The following is a 14,045-nucleotide window of genomic DNA, read 5'->3' as shown; positions in this document are numbered from 1 at the left end:
GCTTTCCTGCGGCTCCCATACCCACAACCTGGAAAATGGGACATTCCCTCATTGTATCACGGGCAGCTGGGTCAGTTTCACTAAACTTACTTTCTGAGCACCACAGCTTGGCACAACTGCTGAATAAGACAGACTAGGTCCGATACGTGGGAGATATCAATATGGACCAGAAAGAGCAACACAGGCTGATCTGGTGATAATCCATGTGGAAGTGGACATGTAGATGTCAAAATACCCAACAGATAAGCTGTAAGTCACAGGTGCAAGAAAAAGCATGCTTACCTGTGCTGGTGGAGGCTGTTGCACAAATCCCTGTGGTGAGGGAGGGGCCTGGAGGACTTGCTGGGAGATGGGAGGTCCAGAGCCTGAGAACCCCCCTGTAGGGAGCTGCTGGCCTGTAGAGGCAATGACGTAGCTTGTCTGTTGGGTTGGCTGTGCCATGAGGGACGGCGGATAGACAGGACCAGGTGGGGGCTCAGGAGTCTCTCCTGAGGATTGCCGGCTCAGGTTCATCTGGGTGAACTGTGTCGCCACATCGTCTCTCTGCACAGAAACAAAGAGGAAATTGGCAAGACCAGCTCAGTAATGGGAGAGGCACATGAACCACATGCTTGTCACTGTGGGTGAGGGAGGGTGTACAAATTGAAAACAATAACAGAAAGGAATTCTCTGCCCAGAACAAGAGAACATAACAAGGGACAACAGATTTTAATCATCCAGAGGATCAGAGATGGTAAACATTTGGCAAAATCTCCCTCCTTCAATGGGAAAAATAAATCATTATTTTTTAACTAAGGGTTCAAGCTCCTCTGGATGGCCCTGAGGCAAAGAGGGCTTGGTGTCCTGTCCTGAAGGGTTGGCTAGGCTTCACAGGAGTAACCACATCCTCAGCTTTCTGGAGAGAGGCAGAAGGGATTGTATTCACCATTACCCATGGCTGCTGCAGAGACGGAGCCACCACGGTGTCATCACTTATCAGGGAGTATTTTTTACTGGCCTGGCCTGAAATTTAGTGCCAATGCTCATTCTCGGTGTCCAAAGGGACTTAGTGCATTGAGGTGAAAGGAAGGGAGAGTGGGGGGTCAGGGAGCCAGGGGAATCGCCCGCATCAGTAGCACAGAGTGACAACCACCCCAACTGACTTTAGGCTGTTTCCCAAGCCATCACACAGAGTTCATGTGTCTCTCTACTTCTGGCTTCTAACTCCCAGGGCATTCAATTCCTGCTCAGCTGGTAAATTCTTAAAAGGGTACCCAATTGCAGAAGCAGCAAACATGGGGCAGACGACAGAATGGAAACCATTATTTTGGAGATGGGTTGCAGTGTTCTGGAATGAGACACTCACTCACGCCCTGTCGCAGTCAGCCCAGGGCACCCACCCAGCATCAGCCAGCCCTGCACAGGAGCGGAAGAAAGCCCATGAACATGCTGTCTCAGGGGAAAGGTCACAAGCAGGTAATACGGTACCATGGGGAACTGCTGCGTTGGAGACACAGGCAGGAGGTGCTGGGGAGGAAAAGAGACCGCTGGGTATTGCACTGACTGGGAGGAAGCCTGCAGCCCCTGCACCGACTGGAGGAAAGAAAAAGCTTGATCAGGTAATGGGGAAGCACTGGGGGTGGAAATCCCACAGGAAGTCTGTCTTATCGGAAACACACCACCCACACCACCCTACAGATCCTCTTGGCTCAGTGCACTCCAGAGAGGAAAACCAGCCACCAGTGGAAAGTCAAAGCCATGCAGACCAGCCAGCCAGCCTTGCAGGAGGCATGTTTTCTCGGAGTGAACACCACTTTAAGAAGTTACTGCCATACTTTTCATGTCATTGTTGTTAGTGAAATCTATTTGGTCTAAGAATATTGCCCAGGGACAAGAAAGAAGGGAAAAAATTACAAACGAAGTTCACTCTAGCAATCTACTCTGATTTCTGTGGCAATTTCCATGTGTGGCTCTAGGGAGGGAGGGCCACTCTGCATGTCCTGAAGAACAGGCAGGCCACCTCAGAATTAACTGGTCTCTGTCCTTCCCATTGTAAAGCATTTAATATCATCCCTTTGCAGACATGAGCACTTGGTCTAGGTTGGGAATGAATGAGCAAGGTAATACAAAGGCCTGGTTGGGGTTATGACTTCAGTCTCCAAGATAGGCTCGTGATGCATAAAAATAGCATCTAGACCTAAAAGAAAACTTGGCATTCATTTTCGCCACTGCAGCGTGCTCACCATGCAAATCATTGGATGGGGCATTCATGTCTATCTAAACCTAAGGATCCAGATGAAATCTTATCAACCTGCTATCAAGGGCCCTAGGCTGCTAGGATTTATCTATCTATGAGTGGGTGGAGGTGGCCCCAATGGAAAGTATCACCTCTTTCTAAGGCACCTTTTACTGCTCTGAGGACCACACAGCCTTTGTCTTGGAACACTTCCCCTCCCCACCTTCCAGCCTGCTCCTACCTGAGTGACCAGTGGGCCTCCCATGTGTGGCTGGGGTGGTTGCACCTGCTGCTGTGGCTGAGGAGAAGGCTGTTGCTGTGGCGGCTGCTGGGACTGCCCCATCATTGCCCCTCGCAGGGGCTGCTGGCTGGTGGGGGGGTTGTATATTGCAGGGGTTCCATCAGGATTCACGAAGGGCTGGCCTGCAAAGGAATTGTAGCTGGGTTCAGGCGAGCTTCTCAGTCTCGCCTTTTGCAGGAAAAACCATGCTGATAAGATACTCAGCAAGTAACCTAAAGTAAAGGGGCAGGGCAGTGGAAATCCAGGGCACCAGAACCCTCACCAATGTGAAGACTTTCCTGTTTATGACCTGTTCGATTAAGCTAGCTAACAGCGTAAGCCCAGAGAAATTTAAGAAGCAACAACTAAATCCACTGCCTTCAGAAAGATCTGCCAAGGCTGAGTGCATGTGTGTACAGTGGCGCCTAGTGGAGAGGGCCTATGGAGAAGCAATCTTCATGAAGCCATGTGTTTGCTGCCTGCACTTCATCGTTATCAGCAAGATTGCACACACTGAGAGATAGGGTCGCTTTCCCTCTACCCATCCCCACTACATTGGGTTACACATTATTTACTAATACATTTGTTTTGCTTCCACTGGCCTTGCACCAACTCAGAACTGTGGTCGGTTCTACTGATACATACACAACAGAATATGCCACATCCACACACTCGCTCCTCTAAACAGACTCAACAATGAGCAGACAGGGGTTTAGATTTTAAAGGTTATGCATAATAAAAGTATCACAACATCATCTCCTGATGGTGAAGCAAATATGCATTGTTTCGCTTTTTGAAATAATGGAATGGCTCACTATTATTATTACTATTATTTGAGGAGTATTTCATGGTTTGCAAAATAGCATCATTGGATCCTCAGCATGACTCTGGGAGGAAGGACAGTATCATCTCCCTATTCTGCGGCTGAGATAGTGAAGGCCTACTGGAAAGGAAAGGAAGCAGGCGAAAGGAAGGAGCAGAAGGGAGGAGAACAAGAGCAGTAGATGGATGGAAGCAAGGAAAAGGAGAGGGAAAGGAAGGGAGAACAAATCAAGCTCCAGTGTGGCACGCACAGGGACAGGCACCCTGTACACACTGTCTCAGCTCTTCTGGTGACCCACAGATGTGCGATCTCATTCCACTTTAGAGACCAAAAAGAAAAAAAAAAAAAAAAAAAACAACAGGGTTCACGTGGACTAAGCAGCTCACTCAGAAATGCCAAACCAGTACATGAGAGTCAGGAAAAGGCCCGGGTCAGAATGACTCTGAAATCCATTCACTTCCCATTGCACCAAATAACTTCAGTGGATTATCCAAGTTTACATAACATGTACACGCTCCAATGAGGTACAATGAGAAACATCCAATCATAAATGAAAATCCTCCCAAGCAGATAGGTTAGAGCCAATTGTTCTGGGATGTGGGCACCATATGATGGCTAAGGAAGGCAGTCTTTTTCATTAACAATACATATTGTTATTAATGATATATTAATCACCAGTGATGTGAGTAAAATTAGCAACAAAACAGGTCAGAGAGTGAAAACATAAAAACTGACCCAAACAAAACAGTGCTTTAGTGGAGAAAAAAATATGTAGAATCCAACAAGAATAGACTGTTATAAAATGGGAGCTAATTAGCTACTGAACACTAAGTGAAAGAAGCAGGTCCCCAAAGGGCAGCTTTTAGGGAAATATACAACTGCATTTCTTCTTTTTTAAAAGATTTTATTAATTTATTCAAGAGAGACACACACACAGATAGAGAGAGAGGTAGAGACATAGGTAGAGGGAGAAGCAGGCTCCCTGTGGGGAACCTGATGTGGGGCTCCATCCCAGGACTCCAGATTACCACCTGAGCCAAAGGTAGACGCTCAACCACCAAGCCACCCAGGTGCTCCTACAACTACATTTCTAATACATTCACGGTCAGGCGGAAGTTAATGGTAATGGGAGTCTGAAGAATGAGACCTCTCGGGGCAGGAGGGAGTCTACCAGAAGATGTCTCCTTCCAGGTAGTATTCGCACAGGGGTTCATATATATAAATACCTGCCAATGCTACATGTCAGGTATGTGCGTTTTATAAATAACAGTGAGAAGATATTTTGAAGGAGGTTTGGAAGGCAAATGGTAAGGTTGTAGTGAAGTCAAACAAATTGACCCCAAACTTGATTTAAGCCCAGTTAGGAACTGGGAGCCTCAGGTTCCCATCATTACCTCATATTTTCAGCCCAAATGTACTTGCATGTGTGTAACATGAAACCCTTAAATGCTCCATACCTGCCAGAACTAAGGAAGTTCTGATAACAGTTTCATAACCAACTATAATGTGCCATGATGGAAGAGCAAATGTGCCAGAATTATAGTCACAGAACGACTAAATTTAGAGATATTTTTTAAAAAGTTCCTGTTCTTCATAGGTGCATGTTTTCTTACCACTGTCATTTAATTTTAGCTACTTTTAATTATTTTAAATACTTTTTTCCCAAAAATAACTTTCTATTAGATTTAAAATCTGCAACTCATTTTTTTCTCCCCAAAGCATCAACTTGGGATAGAATGAAAAAATGGTTCAATTTACAAAATCCCATCAGCCCATTTAGTGTTCTAATTCTTAATCCTCCTCCCTTTTTTATGGTAAAAAGAAGAAAATTTTAGATACCTAGCATTAAAAAAAAAGCTTCACAGCAACTTTATAAGAAATCATTTCAAAATCAGTCTCATTCTGTGCTCACACACACACACACTCAAACACACAGAAATGGAAAGTAAAAATAAAATGATATTTACTATATTTTCTATGACTTCCAATTTACCCCGGTGAGAAGAAAGGTAGTGTGAAAAAAGGACCATAATTAGGGTGAAAAACATGATCACAAATTATTAAGATGTCCTTTTGGTTTTTTTTTTAAAGATTTTTTATTTATTTATTCATGAGAGAGAGAGAGAGAGAGAGAGAGGCAGAGACACAGGCAGAGGGAGAAGCAGGCTCCATGCAGGGACCCTGACGTGGGACTTGATCCCGGGACTCCAGGATCACGCCCTGCGCTGAAGGCAGTGCTAAACTGCTGAACCACCCGGGCTGTCCCAGATGTCCTTTTGATAAATTTTAGATCATCTGTGTGAAATATTACTAATGGGCTATGAAATAGGCGAAAGAAACATTTCCAGATAACTGCATATGAAAAGTACTCAGAACTTGGGTACTCTAACTTGGGTACTCTACACCTTGGGTGGAGATAGGTGGCAGGTTCTTCTGGAAGAGAAGAGAAAATATAAAGTACTGCTTTTATGCTCAGTAAGGAGAGGTGGAAAGAAGTGAGAAAGTCCCAAGAAAGATAGATGGCATGGAAGGGAACAGACACAATTTCCCAAGAGAATTAGGACAGGTGACTATTGGTTTTCAAGTCAGGCATGATTCTGGTGGCCTCTCTTAGAATCTGCTACTTTGGCCAATCCAGATGTAATTATAACCGAATATAGGCTAGTAGTTTGAATGACAGCTTCTAAAGACCAGAGGGGAAAGAAAGACTAGTTGGCCCTAAGACCATCCAGCTTAGAAGAGGTTTTCATGTCAGGAATGGCTCAAGCATGCCTGGCAGGCCCTGGCATGTGTGTTGGCACAGGTAAAGGGTGTAGAAGCAGAGGTAAATTGGGGTGCCATGAGCTGGCCAATTGCTCATTACCCTTAATATGTGGCCTTTGATGGAAAGCTTCTCCACTAACATGAATAATGTGCAGTAGATATTATTTTTTTAATATTTTATTTATTTATTTGAGAGAGAGAGAGTGAGTGGCAAGGAGGAGCAAAGGGAGAGGGATAGTCTTTAGCAGACTCCTTGCTGAGGTCACAGCCTGACGTGGGGCTTGATCTTAGGACCCTGAGATCACAACCTGAGCTGAAACCGAGAGTCGGATGCTTAAGCCACTGTACCACCCAGGCATCCTGTGCTGGACTATGTAATTATCAAGTATACTAATATATGATTATTGAGTATCTGCATGAGGACCAAGACTTGGTTATCCATTCTAGGGATGCAGAAACAAAAACAAAACCAAAAAAAAAAAAAAAACTGAGTCTGATCCCTCCCCACAAAGTGCTTATAAATATATAAATACGCTGGTAGTGAGGAAGTGAACCCAATGGCAATTCATACTAGAAGCAAAGTAATAAAATGCTCTTGATTTCTAACACCAAAGCATTTCTGCCACATACTTGGCAGAAGGGTATTTATTTAAAAAGATAGAGAGGGTGTGAGAAAAAGACTTTTCCTTTCCTAGTCCTTAGGAGGTGATCAATCAAATGATAAGGATGCTGCTGTTAACAGATAGGCAAAGGTTAACTCAGATCTCTTAAAGATACATTTACAGACATGTCACATACAAGAACTTCATGGTACATTTAAGAAAGAGGTGGAAAATAATAGAAAGAGGTGGAATCAGTTTGGATAAATAGTTGCCAGAAGTCCTGTGACAACTACAAAGTGGAGTGCTGTGAGAGACCATCAGGAGCATTTGAAAGAGATGAGCCCTAAAAGGCAGTTCAAAGCAAAGTCCCAGCCAATGGCATGCCCTTACATCACACACTCGTGAATTTGTGCCAGATGAAGGCAAAGTGAAATGGCAAAACCACATATATGGGCACTAATGAGTACGTGGGGGATGTAATCCCTGTTGGCATCTCTGGATAGCTCTGAATTAAAAGAAAATTGCCAAAGATGAGCTTTCTGCTAAAAATCTCTAAAAGGATACCAAGTCTAAGACATCAGGAAGATCAAACTGGAGAGTCAAACCCAGGTCTGCCTTATAAGGAGGAATACATTATACGGGGATGACTTTGAGAAAGAACCTCTGCAGCAACTCACTCATCCAGATGCCGGAAGAGCCAGGAAAGAAGAGGCCAGAGGTCCTGAGTTAGAAGCAGACCTGCTGAAAGCTGAGTCTAAGGCCAGACAAAATAAAAAGTTGTGATTGCGTTTGAGGAACTACCAAGATTTATGCGGGTGGGTAGGTTTCAGGTTGCCAAATATTCAGTACTTAGGAAGAGCCAAATCAATTGTGCTGATAAAGGAAGTTTCATTTTGTTTCATTTAGTAGACACGACTGGAAGTCATCGTGGTGTTCTCAGATTATTGCTTGTCCTATGCCTGCTTAAGATAGATACTTTAGGAATAAACAGAAAGCAGAATCAGACCTGTAAATACAGAGAACAAACTGGTGGTTGCCAGAGGGGAGGGGAAAGAAGGGATGAGCACAATGGGGGAAGGAGAGTGGGAGGTACAGGCTTCCAGCTATGGAATCAATAAATTATGGGAATAAAAGACACAGCATAGGGAATGATAGATATTATTTCAATACTATGTAAATTGAGCACATGTTAAGACTACTTTGTTATCCACTCCAGTGAAGTGAAAAAAATAGCCAAGGATGGCCCCTTCCTACAAGGAGCTTATAAATGTGCTGGTGACAGGGTAATGAATCCAAGGGCTATTCACACAAGAAGTAAAGTAGTCATACGCTGTTGGTTCCTAACACTAAAGAATTTCTATCATGCATTTGGCAGAAGAGTATTTAAGGAAGGGTGATAAGTGTGGATTTAAGGAGTTTACAGCAATGACAGAGAAGGATGAGTTCCAGTCCAAAGAAGGCAAATTTCCAGTTTCCATAGCAGAGTCAAATGAGACTAAATATATAGATGGATGAATGGATAGACAGACATGCACACATATACACCATAGACATATATACATGTATATGTGTATATGATACATGATGGATCTGTACACATATACACATTTGCATATTTTCAATTTACAAAAATAAACACATTCTAGGAAAAAAGAAACATCATCCACCTTACATCCCACCACTCAGTCATGGTATACAGAATATTAATACATTTTCCTTCTGATCTTGGGATATTTTATTTTTCAAATCAGAGATACGTGTATAGAGAAGCTGTTCAACAATGTTCTTAGATCCTTTTCCTCAGTTAGGATCTTGCTTCAAAAGAGATATTTTGATAACAGCTCTAAGTGAGTGGATCTAATAAATAAGAATTAGGACTGGGTACCAGAAAGCACTTTATTTCTTTTTCTATTATAAGCAAGATTATGCATGATAATATACACATAACACACACACAACCATTATATCATTACAAATAATATTTCTTCATTATGCCCTAAAAAATACTATTAAGCTTTTCTGAAACACAGCAATTTTGCTTAAAACAAATGACTCAAAACTAATGCTTGTGTGTGCTCTTGTCTGCAAGCCCTCTGTCTCAATTAAAAGTGAAGGGATTTAAGCCAACAGAGTCAGACCATACTTCTATCAGTGCCCAGAGTAATGACTATAATCCTGGTTTTCTTTTAATTTCCTTTTAGTGCTTACAATGATCCAAATAAAATAAAAGCAATCTAATATTCTCCTTAGAAGTATCTATTTTGAAAGCTTTCAAATGGTTTTCAATAAAATGATTATGCCTTCTTTTCCCTCAAGCTTACGGCATTTTCAAAATGTCTCAATCAAACACCATGCCTTGAGAATGTGCCATATGTTTTCATGAAAATGTAGCAATTATTCAAGTAACTATTTTACTATCATTCTCATGTTTCTCTGAATTTCCTAATTACTAGTAGTGCTATATACGTGAGAAGATTGAGTCAGATTGCTTTTACGAGATTCTCATTCACTTTTGCATTTTCAAGTTTAGCTAATCACAGAAATACCCTGGAATCATCAAAACCAAACCTTAGACATATTTTGAGACAATTCAATTTTTTTTCCAATTACTTATAAGGGCTTCCAAAGAGGTGACTAGTCAATGTCAAGCCTTATAACCCTAGGTTTCCCACCACGGCACTACTGATATTTTGGGCTGGATAATTCCTGTTGCAAGGGGCTGCCCTGTGCATAGTAGGATGTTTAGCAGCATCTCTGGCCTCTACTTTCTTAGATGCCATTAGCAGCACCCTCCTCCCTCAGTCATGATAGTAAAAATGTTGGTAGATATTGCCAAATAGCCTTGGAGGTGTGGGCACAATTGCCCCTGGTTGAGAAGTTTCCCCCATGAGGCAGACGCTTATTAGTCTATTTACCCCCTATTTACTGATTCTTTGGAATCAGTGTGGAAGTTAACTGACCACTGGAGAAATGAAAAAATGAAGAACCATTCATCATCAAAAAATGATCATCATGAAGTCACCATTTTCTAAAACCTCCAATTTTCCAAACCTCACCAAAAAAGTCTAGTCTTAGAATCCCTAAAATAAGTAAAAAATTTGCTCCCTATGTCCTATTTGTCACTGTCATTCCTTATTCCCCAGCTAGAACTGGGTGAAGCAAGAAAGCAACTTCAATAGGTAAGAATCTGCTGTGAAAAAAAAAAAAAAAAAAAAAGAATCTGCTTGTGTGTCCCAATCGATATCTCAAGTTTGTGAAATATTGGATGCAAAAACCACTTTTGACATAATAACAGGCTAATCTGGGATTTAGTCTGAGAAACACAGTATTTTAATTAGTATTTCCCAGATCATCACTGTATGTCTCCGGTCTTAGCTCCGAGGAATACATGAGACACACCATGGTCAAGACAAAGAGGACAGAGAGAAGAGTGGATATTTCTGGGAAGAATCTATACTAATAACTACATATCAATATTGATATCATTATAGAGATAGAGATTACAGCAATAGATATGCTCTTCCTAAATCAAGACCCTATACACTGGTTCATGCACCTAGCTCTTTTGCTCAGGAACTTAAAGAAAATTTGCTGATGAATTTATAAGCTCAAACAGAAAAACAGAACTCTGATCTTGAGTCCCTGCCATAGCAGAGGTAAAGAACTAACCTGTATGCGGATTCAGAAGGATGCTTCCGGGTGGGATGCCTGTTGCAGCCTCAAGTGGAAGGAGGATGTAGCTGGTGCTGGGGGCTGCTTGGCCCCCTGCTCCACTCTCCGGATAGGGCACACAGCTAGGAGAGCCAGTGGCCACGCTGGCAGCCAGGGGTGTGCTCTGCAGGGGGGCGTGGGTGCGGGGCAGAGACCCCGAAGAGCCCGTGCTGCTGTTAGACTCAGAGCCTGCCACAGAGAAAAGGAACAGAAAATCATCCAACACAGAGAGCTTCCGATCTAAATGCTTAGTTTACATAATCCATCCTTAAAGAATGAGAGGTGAATACAGCAGGACCAGGGCAACATTTGGGGCTCACATTTTGAGATATCTGCAACATATGTTTCTGATGTGTTGATTTCCTAGGAAAAGGGATGTTAAGAATGAGCACTCTCCTTCAGCCTCTCACGTGTCCCTAGGATGGTCCTTTGGTACCCTAAAGGTGCCGACCCAGTGCCTGGAGATGCCCAGGAGTTATTAAAGCCAGGGGGCTGTCTCATTGGAGTTAGGAGAATAAAATGCGAGGTGGGTGTTAAAGAGATTGTAGTTTAAGAAAGAGTCCAAGAATGTGCTGATCATGGGCATAGCTCTAAGGTGCTGGTCCTATAACATCCATAAAGCTGCATTTTAAAGGGGCATGGCCCAAAATAATCTTTTCCCCTCAGATGTGAGTAGAAGAACTGGGTCACTCCTGCTGAGGGTGTTTAAGGTATGTATTTCACATAAATCTTATGAATATGCCCAAAAGGCAGACCCTGAAAGGGCTTGGCCTTAACAAGAATGCTGCATCATTGTTTAGATGACACAGAAGAGTAAAATCATGGGGAGGTTTGTAGACTGTGTATTTTGTAAATATCCTAGGTAATTGGGTTCCAAGGTGGAATCTAACCCAACCGTCCCCTTCTCCCTCTACTGTGGACAAAGAAACACCTGTTATATCCCATGTCCATTAGGCTGTACCTGCCCTTCACCACCACCAGGGCCAAGCAGCTCCAGCACCGTTGACCACCGCTGTCCTGGGCACTGAATATTAACCAGAGCACTGGAGAGAAAATGCACCAAGTGACATTTTGCTATCAGTGAATTCTAACTAACAGATGATCTGGGTGATACCATAGGTTGCAATAGGAATTTTAAAAACTATGTTACCCTACAACCAACAATCGATGTCATTAAAAATGCATTCTTCTGTGTCATTAAAGGGAAATCATATATCAGAAAGAGTTAACATTGTTTTCAAGATCCTAAAATGTGTCCTTGAATTAAACTGGAGACCTTTAAAAATAAGTGATAGGAATGCAGTATGTAATTGCAAAGAAGAAGGGCCACTGGAGAGTTTAGAGGAGGACATAGTTTTCCAGGAGGAGGACAGTGATATTTATTAAGCACTTAGTATGTGTGAGCACCTGGACACACTGTGATAATAAGTACTATTACTGGCTACACAGATAGGGAAGTTGAAGGATAGAGAAATCCAATAACTAAAGCCAACTGTATAGCTATGGTCAGAGAGGGATGTGATCTGGGTAGGCTGATAGGTTTAACTGTGACCCAACACTGCCTCCTGAAAGCAATCACATGCATATGCTAGGTACTGCCATGAATGTTCTCAGCTGGGAATCTTCTCTGCTTTTCCCGAGACTTGATTATTAATAATGATAAAGCTTTAAGTTAATTCAGGATGTACCAATCTGGTTTAGAATGCTGGTGGGTTCTGAGTTATGTATGGGAGAAAAATAAAGAATCTAAAAAGAGATCTGAAAATGCTAAGAGTAGTTTTGAGAGTGTATTGCTGACACGATGCCCCCAACATGGAAGCCCCAGTGCAAATGGTAGAGTGTGTTCGTGGACTCACCCCATGTGATCTGATGCTACATACCAAGTCTGACACTAGTGTGGAGGGAAAAACAACAACAGTAATAAACTGATAACAAAACTTCCAGGCTGCAGACAATGAAGTTCATACAAAATAGGTTCAGCCCACCTCTGGGCTGAGGGGTCAGACAGCAGTGGGAAAGGGTTGGGACTAAGGAGGCATGTCCTGAGTAATTCGAGGTGTCAGCTGGTGCTGGCATGGGGTGTCAAGAGAGGGGACTGATGTACACAGCTGATGTGCCACTCTGGGAAAACCCAGAGTGTTTTTTTTCTTTTTGGCTTTCAGAAAATGGCTATGCATCACTGATGTGCAATGTCATGTCCTTCTATCAACTGGAGAAAAGCAGTACCTTCAACAGGAACAATGAGAAAGTGGGGTGCAAAGACAATGTAAAGAACCTTATTCCACAGGTTAAAAGGAAGAAAGGAGACAAATTTAGCTTAAACTCTCAACACTTGCAAAGATGGAGACAGTGAACCCTCATTAGAGGGGTGGCTCAGCAATCACCATGCAGCCAGGGTTAGTAACTGGCCTTTTTTGGCTGGCTTACAACCAACTTTGAACAGCCTGTAAGCATCAGTCTGTGTTCTACATATAGCCAGTGTTACTGAAGATCTTGATCAAAAAAATGGAGGCTAGCAATGGTGATGAAATGCACAGGATTAGAAGTGTTCAAAAAATAAAAAAATAAAGAAACTGATATTTGAGAACTTTACTGCTTTAGGTGTTGAGAGGCAAAGTGTGTCCAGTCTCCTTTTCTCAGGGACGGAAATGTTAACAATGGCAAATATTTAAACAGTATGTCTACATGACAAGCACTGTGCTCATCACTATGTGAATTACCTGGTCTCATTTTCACAGCAACCTCATTTTGAAAATGAGAACTGATCCTCAGAGATGTTAAGTAAATTTCCCAAATATACTTCACGTATGGCAGAGTCTGCATTCAGACCCAGGCAACAGGACCTCATGGACCACACCCTATGCCCAGAGTCACTTGAGTGACCTGCAGGTAGGGCCAGGGTCCTGACCAGGACTATTCCAAGTTCTAGGAGATACTGCTCAGAAGTGGAAGCTTGACTTTTAGGGGCAGCTGGTGGAAGGTGATGACTGATGGGGGACTCTGGTGAACACTCAAAAGAAAGATAGGAAAGGGAAAAGGGGAAAAATGGGGGGACAGTTGTATAAAAGATTGCAAGGCAAAGCAAAACTGATAACTGGTCAGAGAGGAAGGGTGTGGGCAGATTCCCTTGGAGTAGGGAGCACCCACTCCCCAGGGAGGAAGCATCCTTTTAGTTCTTGTTTGGCCACTGACTACCTTTTTTTTTGTTTTTGTTTTTGTTTTTTAAGATTTGTCTATTTATTTGAGAGAGAGAGAGATTGTGGAGGGGAGAAATAGGGAGAGGGAGAATGAAACTCAAGCAAACTCTGCACTGAGCCTGGAGCCCAATGTGGGGCTCCATCTCACAACTGAGATCACAACCTGAATCAAAACCAAGAGTCGGACGCTTAACTGACTGCATCCCCCAGGTGCCTGACTACTTCTTCAGACCTTTGTATCCTCTTTTGTAAAATATAAGTCACTGGACTAAACGGTGAGTAGCTATGAGGACATTGGCCTTAAAGTTCCTCTCAGCTTGACCAATCTTTGGATTGGCTTCTTTCAGAGGATTGTCCCTCTACCTCCCTTTTCTTAGAGCATTTCTGCCCCTTCAGGGTGTAAATCTTCCACTAGCCCCTTACCCATTTTACAATCAGGTATGTCTTTCTTACA

The 14,045-nt window shown here is 42.8% G+C and overlaps 1 protein-coding gene across 26 annotated transcripts in view; it reads right to left on the bottom strand.

The window, feature by feature from the left end:
• The window catches only part of ARPP21 (cAMP regulated phosphoprotein 21), a 155,004-nt gene that overhangs the window by 54,361 nt on the left and 86,598 nt on the right, over positions 1-14,045 (bottom strand). For 22 of the 26 annotated variants that reach the window (XM_025461382.3, XM_025461384.3, XM_035705322.2 and 19 more), the window contains 4 exons: positions 10,353-10,583; positions 2,457-2,638; positions 1,468-1,572; positions 283-543 (listed from right to left, as the gene is read on the bottom strand). In XM_025461382.3, the coding sequence (XP_025317167.1) occupies positions 283-543; positions 1,468-1,572; positions 2,457-2,638; positions 10,353-10,583 (779 nt within the window). The remainder of the gene's footprint in view (positions 1-282; positions 544-1,467; positions 1,573-2,456; positions 2,639-10,352; positions 10,584-14,045) is intronic. The other 4 variants (XM_049099749.1, XM_049099751.1, XM_049099753.1 and 1 more) reach the window with 2 other exon arrangements.

The sequence above is a fragment of the Canis lupus genome, chromosome 23 (assembly GCF_003254725.2).
Source record: "Canis lupus dingo isolate Sandy chromosome 23, ASM325472v2, whole genome shotgun sequence".
In the NCBI taxonomy this organism is placed as follows: Eukaryota; Metazoa; Chordata; class Mammalia; order Carnivora; family Canidae; genus Canis; species Canis lupus.
Note: the sequence above shows the minus strand (reverse complement) of the source record. Positions and strands in the feature narration are given on the sequence as shown.